Source organism: Zingiber officinale, chromosome 9A (genome assembly GCF_018446385.1).
Source record: "Zingiber officinale cultivar Zhangliang chromosome 9A, Zo_v1.1, whole genome shotgun sequence".
NCBI classification, from domain to species: domain Eukaryota; kingdom Viridiplantae; phylum Streptophyta; class Magnoliopsida; order Zingiberales; family Zingiberaceae; genus Zingiber; species Zingiber officinale.
In genome coordinates, this window is record NC_056002.1 from 59,434,911 (window position 1) to 59,449,118 (window position 14,208).

General features: G+C 36.4%; 1 protein-coding gene across 2 annotated transcripts; it reads left to right on the forward strand.

The window, feature by feature from the left end:
• Nucleotides 1-5,936: 5,936 nt before the first annotated feature.
• LOC122018505 (uncharacterized calcium-binding protein At1g02270-like) lies at nt 5,937-10,115 on the forward strand. 2 transcript variants are annotated; one of them, XM_042575842.1, is made up of 10 exons: nt 5,937-6,214; nt 6,296-6,400; nt 6,471-6,576; nt 7,445-7,665; nt 7,755-7,831; nt 7,905-8,013; nt 8,110-8,235; nt 9,322-9,432; nt 9,499-9,606; nt 9,687-10,115. In XM_042575842.1, exons 1-10 carry the CDS (start codon nt 6,068-6,070, stop codon nt 9,918-9,920), a joined length of 1,344 nt encoding a protein of 447 aa, XP_042431776.1. In that variant the 5' UTR covers nt 5,937-6,067; the 3' UTR covers nt 9,921-10,115. The 2 variants fall into 2 exon arrangements, with proteins under 2 accessions (XP_042431776.1, XP_042431777.1); XM_042575843.1 differs by having other exon boundaries at nt 9,690-10,115.
• Nucleotides 10,116-14,208: the final 4,093 nt, after the last annotated feature.

Consider the following 14,208-nt stretch of genomic DNA (forward strand, 5'->3'; position numbering starts at 1 on the left):
AATTCAGAATGAGTTATTCTCTGAATTTTCTTTTTAAGTATTGTTGAGAACATAAATGAAGGAAGTAGAATTGCATAGAAGAACTTAAGGAACTAGAAACTTAAACATTCAGTTGAAGAAATTCAGAAGTGAAATGCAGTTTTGATGACGGAAAAGTTTGTTGGTTTCCTAACAATTACACAGTAGTGGACGACATCTTTTAGCCATTACCTTGTGAGAAATGAGAAGCTGCAAAGAAATTGTACAGAGATGCATAAAAGGATTCAGTTTTGCTGGGCACTGAATTGGAGATACTGAATTAAATTGAAGAAACATTCAAAGTTGTATTAAACACAAGATTGCATCATGAACATTGAAAACAATCTGGACTTCACACAATTTCAGAATTTCAGGAACTGTGTGGAGTTGAAACATACAGAAATTTTCAATTGAGACAGATATTCATTTATAGAGTACCATTCAACTCATGAAGCACTTTTAATTAAGACAGGAATTCTGAAGAAATTAGTACAAGAGCAACCACTTGATACAACACTCAAAACAGTGAAGGAAATTTGAAAAGATTAAATCTGAATATGTTGAAATTGCTGGATCTGGGCAGTGCAGAAGGAGTGATTTGCTGACCTTGCTGAATTCCGGAGGCTGTTGATTGATATGTAAGCACTTGTTGAGTTTCATTGCTCGAGACGAGCAAAGATCTAAATGTGGGGGAGATAAGGTATGATCCAAGTGTCTCGATGATGGATTGATGGATGAAATGCTGAAATGTTAAAGTGGAATCAGAAATGCAGAATTATTTGAAAAAAAAATATAATGGTGAAGATCTTACATTATTTGAAACAAAATGGTGTTGCTTTCCATGCTGTTTTAAACTAATTTAACAGAATCTTGATGAATCAAAGTGCTGAATTGGAATTGCAGAGCTGAAATTCAGTGAAGATTTTGTAACGGTCAGTGATGCAAGGTGAAACCAATGGTCAGTAAACTAGAAGGAAAAGCTGTAAAGTTCAAGGATTAGTTTGATCACTAGTTAGAACTTGAAAGAAACAATTAAAAGGGAAGTGTACAGTGAGTTTTGCAGCTAAACAAGAAGGAGACAAAGTCAATGAAGGTTAAGTTCTACTAATGCAGATTTTGTGCCAGAATTTTGAAAGGCTAAAAATTGAAGTTAAGTAAAACAAGATTACTAGAATTGGGACTAAATGAAATGGTTCTCAATCATTGCTAAGCTGGATTGAATTCTTAGAGATGCATTCATTGAAATTAAAGGAATGAGAAACTGAAATTGTTAATTGATGTTTATGCAATTGGAAGAAAGTTAAGGAAGAAGAGGGAAGCTTGGCAAGTATTCATTTATATAGCATTCTGTGTATCCATGTCTTCCACTAGAATTAAAACTCATACTTTCTTTCTTATCTTTTCTTTGAGCTAATTCTTCCTTTGCTTATATTTTCTTGCAACTAATGTTTTGATGTGCACTTAATTCATATTCTTACATTTTCCTTGCCATGATTAACCTTCATATTATGATTTGTATCCATGATCATGGTAGAGAATAGAAGATAAACAAGCATATGGTAGTGTAAGAAGTACAAGTATCATGAGTGCCCTCCATTTTTGTAATTATATGTGAAATAGGATGAGGGTCACAAAAATTCTATCATGTGAGGTTTTTAGTGTGAATCAATTTCAATTTATTCATGATAGTTGGAAATTATTATATTGTTAACCAAGAGTAAAGTTTGAAGTCCATGAATGCTTGAGATTTTGGAATGTGATAATCTTAGATGGTTTACTTTCTGTATTTTCTAATCATTTTTAGGAATTTGTTTAGGGGGTGCTATTTAAGTAGGATTTTTAGTTTTTCTTTACTTGCATGGGACGTTCAAGAGTAAGTGTGGGGGATTTGATAACCATGATTTTACTACACTATTTTCATTCATATAATATGGTTTGATATAGTTTTTATAGATAGAACCCATATTTACATCATATTTTATGCATTGTGTCGATTTTGGACTTAATTATAAATTATTGTATTATGACTTTATTTGATGCTAATATTTGTTTCTTATTTTGTAGGCATCAAAGGTTCTTGGATTGGGATGAATTTGAACCAAATCTGTGCTCGGATCGGAGTTTTAACGAGATGATCAAGCCTTGGAGTGATTTGGACCGCCCGTTGAAGATTGGAGATATCTGCGCCATCCGTCAAGAATCTGGACCATCCGACCTAATGTAGAGCAGATCTCGTCCATTGATGGAGATCCAGAGATTTTGATCCAGATCTGAGTTCATCCAGCCGTTGATCAAGCTCCAAGAATTCTTAGTCATCCGATCAATTTTGAAAGGGATATAAAAGCTTTGAGATGCTACAGTGTGTCTTCAGGCTTGGTTGTTCGCGATTTTTCCACTGTTCCGGCATCTTCTTCGCAGCGACGCCGAGTTCCCATTCCACCTTCAGATCCGAGAGCTTACCTTCTTCATCGCCGGCGATCATTGAGTTGCTCGCGTTCATCATCCAAGGTTAGATCGCGGCGGAGGTGTTTCCCCAGTATGTGAGTTCGATTCTGATTCCCGTCCGCGATCCAGGTAGAGGGTGTTTCCCCAAGATCTGCGATCTCCATTAGCCAACGAAACTCGAAGGGGGTTTCCCAAAAGCATCCGATTTCATTCCATCTTCAGTCCATCTGCTAAACTCGAATTGAATTGATCAATCGATCGAGTGATGCAAAATTCTAGAATTGAGCTACCGTTCTTCGTGCGATGTGAGTGTCATCCAATCCGTGAGCCCGAAGGGCGTTTCCCAGAGCCTGTGATCGAGAGGATGCATTAGCCGAAAGCTTGGTTCTTTGCCGGTGGTCACCCGAAGGGCATTCTCAGAGGTGACTCTATTTTTCTGGAAGAATGAAGAAGATCTGATCCGGATTCGGTTTGTGGAATGTTTAGGTTTTAGTTTTCTTTATCTTTATTTTTGAATTGTTGATGTTCCTGCTCAGATTTGATGATCTGATAATTTTCTTTTCATTTCGTTTTTTATTTAAGTTTACTTTTGCAATCCTGTTCTTTTTTCTTACTTGCAATCTGATTCCTTTAGATTTCTGCATTTCAACCCCCCTGTTTAGTTATTTAGTGTAGATGCAAATTGTTTATGATTTCCTAGAATGTGCCATTTGAATTCTATGAACAAATATAATGCGCATCTAGTTTTGGCTACATGAATAAATCAATTTCTAGTTTAAATCTTCCACATGAATCCCCATAAGTTTGTGTTATATTCGATTATGGAATTGGGAAACTTCTATGCTATGTAACTGAGATTCAATTTAGATGGAGAAAGAATTGTAGAACAGTGTACGAAGGAAATAGAATTATAGAAGACGAGTGCGTATGTGTGCCTACCTGGCTAAGGGAGAGGACCTCCCTTTTTATATGACGTTGTGTACCTTCAGAGTCTGCATGTTGTCAGAGAATGTCAGGTGTTAAAGCTTGCCGGGTGAGAGAAGGTGTATAGTGGTCTCCTATTGGTGGAAGGAAGGTTCCATTTGCAAGTAATAGCAGACCACTGGAATATTCCCTAACGCATGACAGTTATTTTCTGACAGGAGGTTACGATTTCCTGACATTGTTTGTCGCTTAGCGCTTTCTATCCCGTCCTAGTTTATCTACGAACAGTTCAGGATGACCGTTCAGGTGTGCCACCTGACTTGATTTTTGATGAGGGGGATGAGCTATGGTGAGGGCCCCATCATTCACGCTTAGATCGTTGAAGAATCGACCGAGAGTTGTCTTACTGTACTGAAAGTACCAGACCTGGTTACGTGGCCCGAGCTGAGGAAGCCCGACCAGTCGGGGCAGGTCAGACACTACTCCATGCCGCGTCATATGTCTTAGATCTAGGGCCCTGCTATGTTTGTACGCGACTAGGAATTTGCGACTAGTGACATGAGGTGGTCTAACTCCTTTCTCCCGACTGTTGACTGTCACGTCCTTTTGACTTCTGATCGCTACGTCTCCTTAACTTTGGACTACGTGATCTTATTGAACCCCACATTTATACAACGTATCAGTAACTATATCATAATAATCTTGAATTGATTTTAACTAAATTGAAGCAAATTTAATTAAGTTTGAGTATTTATTTGATTAAGTTGATAAAGAATAATAATATTTTTTTTATAATTTCAATTAAATTGAGTTGGTTTTCTATTGAAAAAAGGAGTATTTTTAATCAAGAAATATATTACAATGTTTTTTAAATATTTAAAAATTGTCAAAATGATAATAAGAGTGCCTTTTTATTTTTTTTATTTCGTTATCTTATGTTTAAAAATTAGAAATTAGAAAAGTATTTAACTATAATTCTAATTTAGAATATTTCAAAGACTGACAATAATTATAATTTGCATAATCTTCTATGATTACTATAATAAGTAATTACCAACGTCTTATTGAACAGCCTCCTCTTAGATTTCAGACACGCGTCCATCCTCCGACCGGGAGTTGCGAATCAAAGGAGCCACACACGTTGATCTCAAGGAATCCACTGGCATGTGGTGCCAGATTTCGACACGCGTCCCGCCCTCTGTTCCAGGGTAGGAATCTGATAAATATTTCATGGTCGAAACTTAGACCTGTCCCAGGGGCCGGACCGATCATCTCAATTTTTTTTCCCCGTCTATCCGTCCAGGGTTTAGTGCTGTCCGTGACTTTCCCCAATCTCCACCACCCTTTGAAAGTAACCGCCCACGTGTCGGAAGACGACGTGCCGGTTCTCTTTCCCAGACGCCAACCTCAAATTTATGACCAACCAATTCCTGCCACGTGTTCTGTAAGCAAATGAATACGCGACAGTCATCGCGCCCTCACAGGGGGGTGGGGTCCTCTGACCCTCGAGTGGGCCCCCACCCCTTTGAGAGGCGAGGGCAGTGCCTTGAGCCTCTCATCGGGGCGGCCACTGCCGTTGATGTCATCCACCTCCATCCTGGACGAGGCTAACCTCGAATTTATGAGCTAGTAAATTTGGAGATCGAATCCAGCTGTATCGATTCAAAAATAATCTATATACGGAGATCGAATCCAGCTGTATTCTATAGATTCAAAAATAATCTATTTTTATGTATTAGTGAGAATTGATCATTTCTACTTATGTTATAGATGGAGATTATTAATCTCCATTAATATATATATAAAAGTATTCTCTTTTGATTCATAAAAATGGATCAGTGGATTCAACTGATAAATTTTACCGTTGACGTCTTCTAATTAAAATAATATGCTTTGGTGGTCCCACTTGCAATGCTGTTAATCAAGCGAGCGGAGTCACTAATCACCTTCAACGTGGCGTACATGGCCGGTGACGTCACCCTTTCTCAGATGCCAACCTCGAATCTAAGGTGAAGAAAATTATGCCACGTGTCATGTAACTATATAATATGTTGTCTCACAACAATGCGGTTAATCAGGCGGGCGGGTCACTAATCATCTTCATCGTGGCGTGCACCGCGGATGACATCACCCACTAATCACTCTATTCAATTCCAGCATTTGGATCACGAATCGACGACTTCTCGATCCTCACGGGGAGCGCCTTGTTGGTCGGCTGCATTTTCTTTAAGTTTTAGTTTCGATATAAATTAAAGTATTTTTTTTTTTACAAAAATCACAAAGCAATATCTTTATATATATATATATATATATATATATATATATATATATATATATTATTTTAATATTATTATATCGGTTGTGATATTATTATTATAGAAATAATAAAATAAAATTACTCTAATTTATCAAAAATATGATATGTAAAATATTATTATTTTAAACTATCTTTTATAAAAAAAAATCAATTTAATACTTGTAATAAAACGTATTTTAATATAAAAATACTATCTTATAATAATTTTCGAGTATAAATATCGATCGATCGATCGATCTGTCGAGGACGGATCCCTTGTTCTTGATTCGCAAATTGAAGGAAGGATTCAACCTCTCTTTGGAATTCGTTCTTGAATTGATTGATTGGTCGCTGCCATTGGATCGAGGACGGAGGAAGGACGGCATGGACGAGCGAAAGCGACAGGAGAAGAAGAAGCAGAAGAAGAAGAGATTGCGAATGGGGCGTGGCTCGGTGGTAGGCTCGGAGCGCTGCGTCTCCTGCACCACCTTCAACATTCTGGCGCCAATCTACAAGCGACTCAGCAAGGAGGTGAGTAGCCGACCGCTGTTCTTCGATTTTAGGGATCCTCCTCATTTTTCCTTATCTCCTTGACTTGTTCTTCGATTTCAGGACCAGAGTTGCAGGGAGAGCCAGTACAGGGCATATTGGTCGAGCCGGAATGAGAAGATCATCGACCGGCTCTTGGGCGATCGTTCCTCTATAATCTGCCTCCAGGTACGATACGATTTTACAAGCTTCCGATGATTTGGATATGATCGTGTTTGAGGCATCTCGATTGATTTAGGAGGTTTGGTTGGGGAACGATGAGCTCGTTCAAATGTACGAGAAGAGATTGGGAGATGCTGGCTATGTGAGTTTCAAGCTTGCCCGGACGAACAATCGCGGCGATGGTACGTATGATTCTGGTACTGCTGCTTCTGCTCCCTTTCGTTAATTTGATGCATTGACTGATGTTTTCGAAGAGAATTGCTACATTCTCTATAGTCTGTGTCTCAGTGTCTGCTTGGTTGCAAAAGATTTAGTTGTTTCTATGATTTCTAGATGAGAATCTTCGAACATGATCATGATGCTAAAAGGGAGAATGAATCTGTTTCTTCTTAAAAAGTTCTATGCTTCATTTATTTTCTAAAAAAATCTACATCTTTTTACTACTTGATGAACGATTTAACTCAGTTTCTAGTAATTAAACTCCGTGTGACCTAGAGGTAATGTTGCTGGGTATATAATAGACCCTTCTTGGAAACAACTTCATGCACAGCCAGCCTTTTTTTTTTTTATGATGAATAAACTCTGTCATGGTTGCTCCCAAGCAGGAGGGCTGCGTTAACCAATGTCAAATAAAAGTAAATATTTTGTGTGGATCTATCAAATTATTAAGGTAATGCTATCAAGGTTACAATTAGGCAATGTAAGATCATAATAAATACAAATAGAGAAAGAGGAGACTAAAGAAAATATTGTAAAATTCATTGAAATATAGAGTCAACGGGTGTGAGGGATATAGACTTAATTAATAGAATGAAAGTTTTGGTTGTTGTTGTATTATTCAGTGTTCTTTTCACCTTCATCTTTCCAATATATATATATATATATATATATATATATATATATATATATTATTAATAACTTATTTGTTTATCTGAATTATTCTATGAAAAAGGAAAATGTCCAATAAATATATTCACCATTCCAATCTGTTATATTCTAATACCTATACATTGAATTGCTATTAAACTGAAATCTTCAATCTGTGACCAGGTCTCCTTACCGCTGTGCACCAGGGCTGTCTTAGGATTATAAACCATCGAGAATTGCTTTTTAACGACTTTGGCGATCGTGTTGCTCAGCTCTTACATGTGGAATCAGATGGTGCTTTGTGGCAAGGGCAAAAATGCAGTGACCAGCAACAAATTCTGATTGTGAATACTCATTTGCTATTTCCTCACGATTTTAGCTTGTGTATAGTTCGTTTGCAACAGGTAAACATCTCCTTTTTGGCACTAGTTTTTCCCCAACAATTCCTTCACCTGCAGCCTGATAACTTGCTTTTTGGGATTGCCAATGCAAGGTGTACAAGATTCTTCGGTACATTGAAACATATCGGAAAGACCATAATCTCGATTTGATGCCTATTATCCTCTGTGGGTAAGTACTATTGTTGGACAAATCACTCTCTCTTTTGAACAAATGGTGACTCAATTTCCACACTATCCTACAGAGATTGGAACGGAAGCAAGCGGGGGCATGTCTATAAGTTTCTTAGGTCTCAAGGGTTTGTGTCATCATATGATACAGCTCACCGATACAGCGATGTGGATGCTCACAAGGTTGTTATCTTAATTTATGATTCAATTATTGCTTGGTTGCTAAATTATCAATATCAAAATCTTTAGTCAATGTTCTTTTCCTCTATCCTAATGCAGTGGGTTAGCCATCGCAATCACCGTGGGAACATCTGTGGAGTTGACTTCATATGGCTTCTAAATCCCAACAAGTTGAGAAAACCATTGAGAACTAGCTGGAATGAAGCTGTTTTTGGTCTTATTAAGGTAAGTTATCTGTTTGTTTGTTTGTCTAAGTCACAAATTTTATATTTTATAGTTCCTATAAAGTATTCTAATCATGTGTTGTACCATGAGTACGTTGGCATTTCTTTTTTCCTTCTTATTTCACAAGCAATTGCAAACTAAACTAATGGAGATTTATGAAAAGTTGATGGAAACATTCAATAAAAAATATTGTTTATTAACAGATATTGGCTGATAGACTAACATAGAAATATTACAATTGAGTCAAGTTTTCATCTACTATTTTTCAATAAAAAAGAGTAATCTGATGTGCGAAGCTCCCACCAATACGAAGAGGTCTTGGGGAAGAATCGGATCACATTAGTTCTATTACGTGCAACTTTATTAATGTTGTTAAACTCCTATAAAAAACCCATCATTTGGTGGGGTGGGGCTGGCTTGGCGGGCTAAAAAATTCTCCAACCTAGCCTATCCCAAGATTGATTGTGGGTTAGACAGGTCAAAATAAAAATATATAGAAAAATCCCTACAATTCATTAAATTTAATCATTCATAAATAAGTTTTATTCTAGAAAAATTCCCAGTAAAATTCTTAATTCCTGATTTCACACTTATACATATTAGCCAATGTAATTGGCACAAAATACATATATCACCATAAATCCATAACCATAATCCAATTTTTTTTAAAAAAATCCTTCTCAACCCACGGGTCAACTTGAGCTCACCGCGGAATGATCTACTTTTAAATGGATTTTAAAAGTTTAATCTAACCCACTTGAATTGTTTGATGGGGCGGGCCAATTTGACGAGCTCAACTCAAATTGACAGCTCGAATCCTTATCCTACATTACAAGAAGTTGTTTCGGTGACTTGAACCCATTACGACAATGGCCAAAAGTTAATGGATTTGATTTCATAGTATGACCAAAATTCATCTATGAATGTTCATCAATATGATTACTTGATGTATGAAATGACTAACTACCCTGTTAATTTATGTATGAAATGAAATATTGACAGCCAAATTATAAACTCAGCTTTTTCTTTATAAATTTTTTTTCATTCTTGTAAAGATAAAAACTAACTAATACTTCTCTCATTTAGTCTCTTCTGCGAGCAGCTTCTCTTACTGAGGATAATGCATTTGCATTCCTCAAAGTGGACAGTCCTGGCTATTTCATCACCTACTCAGGTTTTTGTCAGGCACTCCATCAGGTATATAATTAGAGAATCTTAATAAGAATTCAAATTTCTTTTATCTCATATTCTAAATCAATGCAGCTTGGTTTGTGCGGCCATCCTCATGGCCTTAGTTCTGAAGATACAAAGGATTTATGGACTCAAGCTGACACCGATCGAAATGGTGTTGTAGATTTTGAGGAGTTTCAGGTATTAAACATAAGACATCTTTTAACAAAGCACTTTAACTACGCATCTTCACCATATCTTAATTTATGCCACATTTGCAGCAGCAAATTTGGAATCCTAAATGTTTTGAACAAGCTAAAGATGAAATAACATCGGAAACTAAAGAATCACGGATGATACAACAAGCCTTTGGATTTAATGTGAAGAATGCGGTCCTCTTCCCACCAGAAGTTGAACAAGGGATGTGGCCCGAAAACTATTCTCTTTCCGACCATGCACCTTTGACTGTTGTATTCTCGCCTGTAAAGATTCCTTGTGGTCAACCAATTTGCTAATCCATGATGCATGAAATAGAGTTAGAGTAGGAATGTTTGGTTGTATATACAAGTGTGATTTAAGTGTATAGATGGACCGATTTCTATTCTCTAATGTAAACAAGCTAACCATTTTTGTGGGCTTGCTCAAGCGGTCAACTTGTTTACTTTGTGTATCATTCTCAAACTGTCAACTTAACATTCGCTATTGTTTCTTGATCTTATGTCTTATACTTGTTTACCTCGTGATGTAGGATTTGTGGATAGTCACGACGCTTCAAAGGAGTGCTACAAATTCTAAATGGATCATTTGCATCCTAGATTTGTGGGTGATCTCCTCCTCCTCTTCTTCTTATTATTATTATTTCCACATATCATGATAAATTAGAAAGTACGCAGGTGGTCTATCAATCTAATATTTTTAGATCAATTTTTTATTAAAAAATTATCCATTAATTCATCACAATCAATATACTTTTCAAACTTTGGGATAGGAGTATCATTCATAAAATATAAGATTAGTAGCATGGAATGTTAACCAAATGAATTTTTCTTCTAATATGCATTACTTATGTTTCATGTGTCAACTTCTACTCTTACTAAGATTTTATAGCTTATTTGTATTTATATTTATTTTCTAGTTAAGCTTATTATGGAGAAGACATACTTAGAAATGTCTATGTTATACTTAGAAATGTCTGTATCTGTGTTTGTGCATGTGCACGTGTGCGCACGCTCTTTCGATGGATGTTCTATGTAATTTAGCACGATACAAATTTTATTATTAGGTCTTATTGGCACTTTAATAGCATGATGTTGAACATGACTAATATCTAGCCAACATAGGATATGATTGTACTGGAAGACACAACCAGACAGTGTCAATCGTTGTGGGTTTGATGAGCATATCGAAGAGGTCCATCACACGACTGATATGATACGGGAGTCTAGGTCATGTTTCTCAAGGAGGCACTGAGTTGATGCAAGATTTTTTATATTACTTGGTATTTTTGGTCCAAAATATCATGTATAGCTTGGGTTGAATATATAGGATCATTGTAACCTTAAAATAGACAAGGAATTCTAATTGAAGCTTTCTTTGGGTATTTTGTGGAGTAGGTACATCGCCAAACCATGTTAAACTCTTTATCTTCTCTTATCTCTCGTTTTTCTTCAGTTTCTCTTTTGCGATTTCTTCATGATTATTGCGGTGTAATCTCAACAACTGGTATCAAAGTTCAAGGTATTATGTCTGAGATTTCTTCTGTGAAGTATGATCTAGCAAATTTCGATGGAACTGGTAATTACAAATTATGAGGGTTATAGATCTATTGATGTAACAAAGCATGGTGAAGGTGGTAGGTAAAAAGAAATTAGATGGTCTGGAAAAGGCATATTGAGAGGAGCTACCGACAAAGATAGTGGCAATGATTAGACTTTGTCTAATGGATGATGTGATGTATCATGTTATGAATAAGAAATCACTGGTGACAGTTTGATAGAAATTAAAAAGCCAATACATGTTCAAATCATTGACAAACAACCTCTATCTTAAGCAAAAATTGTTTGAACTTAAGATGTCAAAGAACACAGATCTGAGCTAACATATCATCATATTTAATTAGATCGTAAGTGATTTGAAATGGGGTGATATGATGAAGACAAGACGCTGATGTTGTTGAATTCTCTACCGTCATCTCCTACGTACGAGAATTTGGTTATGACCCTGATGTGAGGAAAGGAAAATCTAAAATTGGAGAAAGTCACAAGTGCTTTGTTGGGTTTTCATAAGGGGAGGAAAGCCAATGATGAGAATTCACAAGGTGAAAGACTTGTGGTGAGAGATAACTAGGAACATGGTAGGAACTGTAGGATCATAAAGAGCTAGGGGGGGGGGGCGTAAATAGTGTTAGTCACTTTTTTTACTTGTTAGAAAACAAAGAATACACAATGGAAGAGAAAAGAAACAATGTTAAGAGCATCTACATCAGCTTCCTTATCCAAAATGCATAATTTAGTATAAAAAAGTTACTTTATTAAATTTAGATATTCACTTTTTAACACATCATATATTAACTTCCATATTTCTTCTCTCTCCTTTATAATATTTAGGGAATGAAATCCATTCTTTAAATTTAGAAAAGTACTATTCATAAATGCATAATTTAGAGAATAGATAGGGTAGCTGATGTAAAGGTTTTTTAGCTATCCTATCTAAAATTTAAGATAAAATCTTTGAATAGGGTAATCGATGTGAATGCTCTAACACTTTTTCTTTTATTTGGTTGGAGCCTTCAATGATTCATACTCCAAGGCCCGTACTCGCTGAATGCTTTCGTTGGGCAATCCACTATAATATCGAATAGATGCAATGACTTTAAGTACATAACAATAAATAAAAATGTATTGAAAACAAGTAGAGTATTAGATTGAGTATCGATTGTCGGAGTGACTCTTTGGTATCATGGAGAGCTTCTCGAAGTAGTGTGTGAGTACAAAAGTTGGAGCAATTGATGTTGTGAGGCTACTATTCGAAGCTTCTTTATAGTAAATTTCGGGCGCTTGGACCATCCTCTGGCACCTGGACCGCTGACATGACTGTACCTTGGCGAAACTCTATCTATGAAAAATCTATCCAACTCCGAGAGTCCAGACCAGTTTGGGCGCCTAGACTGTGATGTATGTTGGCCAATCAACATGCACCACCTTAGCTTGGCTAGTTACCCCTTCAACCCCTTTTCGGGCGCCTAGAGCCCCTTGTAATTTTGATTTTCTACAAAATACATTAGTCCAAGCAATAAAAATCACCCTGTAAAATAGAGTTAGCATATTAAAAAAATATGATTAATTTATGACTTAGATCCTGTCTTCCCAGGACTAGGATCTAGTCATGATCTCAACTTAGACATCCGAAATAACTCTAAGCTGGACCATGCCTATTATCCCACTGGGACTTATTCTCACTGGATCTCTCCTCTAGTGACTTACCTTCACTTACCAGTTATAGTCACTTGACTTATCTCTTGACCCACTATATCCTCCTACCAGTTGTTAAGTCCACAGACCCAACTAGATTTCGACCGATTGTTAGGTCCCACAGACTCAGCTGAACTTCCGGCCAGATATCGGGTCATTCCTTGACCTATCTAGAATTTCCACCAACTATCAAGTCCAACAGACCTAGCTGGATTTCAGCCTGATGTTAGGTCCTTTAGACCCGTTAAGTCCTACACACTTGGAAAGATCATTAGACAACATAATATCTGACTTTAATCCATTTATCATTCATCAAAACGTAAGTTTGACCATTAGTGCTAATTGCACCTACAGGAACAATACTTGATATGGGTCGAGCAACAATAATAAGACTCGATCTAAATCGAGAAAAAAAAGAAGGAAATGACATGCTACAAGGGCGGAGTAAATGGTCATATCAAGAGAGATTGCCCAGAGAAAAGAAAGCTAATGCAAAGAGTAAAGATGATTCATCGAAGTCTACACACATAGTGGAAGAAGAAAATGCAAAGAGCAATGATGGTGATATATTTTTTGTTTTGTTTAGTTCGGAGCAATTAATAGATTCTTGGAACCTAGGTTCTTATCACATGACACATAACAAGAATTGATTCAACACCTTGGTTCTGTTATGATGGGTAAAGATGTTTGTTGTAGAGTCATTGGAATAGGAAATGTCAGAATAAAGATGTTTGATGGTATGGTCAAAATATTATGTGATATTAGACATGTACTAGATCTGAGAAAAAACCTAATTTCATTGGGAATACTAGATGGCAGTGGTTGTTGTCAAATTTATATGTGGAGTAATGAAAGTCAGTAAAGGTACTCTAATGGTGATGAAAGGATAGAAACTAGTAGGAAATATCTATGATTACTAGGTATCATAGTTGTAGGTACATCTGCCATTGTAAAATCTAAATCAAATAATATAATCTTGTGGCATTTGCGGCTGGATCATATCGGTGAATGTGGGATACTGGAACTTAATAAAAGAGGTTTATTGAAGGGCATCAAAACATGCAAACTTGACTTCTGTAACTATTTATTCTTGGAAAACAAAGTAGAGTGCAGTTCAAGATAGTACACACAAGATAAAGGAAATTCTAAACTATATTCATATAAACCTCTAGGGTCTATCCAATGTAGCATCACGTGGAGGACATATGTATCTTGTGAGTTTCATCAACGATTACTTATGGAAAGTTTGAGTGTACTTTATGCATCACAAGTTAAAAAGTTTTTCAAAGTTCAAAATGTGAAAAATTGAAGTAGAGAATTAGGCTAGAAGGAA

Excerpts from the sequence above, each read along its gene's own strand:
- LOC122018505 (XM_042575842.1), top strand. The coding sequence starts at position 6,068 with ATGGACGAGCGAAAGCGACAGGAGAAGAAGAAGCAGAAGAAGAAGAGA. Across the intron at positions 6,401-6,470 it reads CCTCTATAATCTGCCTCCAG|GAGGTTTGGTTGGGGAACGA; the intron begins GTACGATACGAT and ends CGATTGATTTAG. Across the intron at positions 7,832-7,904 it reads ATGCCTATTATCCTCTGTGG|AGATTGGAACGGAAGCAAGC; the intron begins GTAAGTACTATT and ends ACTATCCTACAG.